The 341-nt window shown below is 58.1% G+C and overlaps 1 protein-coding gene across 1 annotated transcript; it reads left to right on the top strand.

Annotated features, from left to right (window-relative positions):
- On the top strand, positions 1-341 carry CSUI_005261 (uncharacterized protein; the record flags this gene model as incomplete). The annotated part of the gene is made up of 1 exon (XM_068065438.1): positions 1-341. A coding segment is annotated over one exon (339 nt), but the record flags the coding sequence as incomplete, so codon positions are not given.

Here is a 341-nt window from a genome sequence, read left to right as displayed (position 1 = left end):
GCGGAAGTGTTGATACGGAAGGAGAATTGGTCGCGTCATCCCAACATGGCGGGACAGTTAGAGACACTGCTCACTTTCCCGGAGTGCAGGACCGGGACGGTCCGTACTCGGTGCGACGTAAAACTCGACAAAACTCTCGGAAGCTGAAGTGGCGTAGTGTTCTCTATGTCGCACTGGTGGGAGGCCTGCTTGTTGCCCTAGCCCGGGCCATCAAGTGTATTCGCCGTGAAACGGAGGTAGCCAGGACCCTGGTAGGGAGCACTTCTCGGAGGCTAGCTGGAGGAGACGAGAGAGAGTGTGAAGAGTTCGGGAGCATTGAGTCGGGGGCTAGTGGAGGTGCC

Source organism: Cystoisospora suis, assembly GCF_002600585.1.
Source record: "Cystoisospora suis strain Wien I chromosome Unknown contig_2549, whole genome shotgun sequence".
Classification (NCBI taxonomy): Eukaryota; Apicomplexa; class Conoidasida; order Eucoccidiorida; family Sarcocystidae; genus Cystoisospora; species Cystoisospora suis.
The sequence above is the reverse complement of the archived record's forward strand: the minus strand, read 5'-3'. Positions and strand labels throughout refer to the sequence as shown.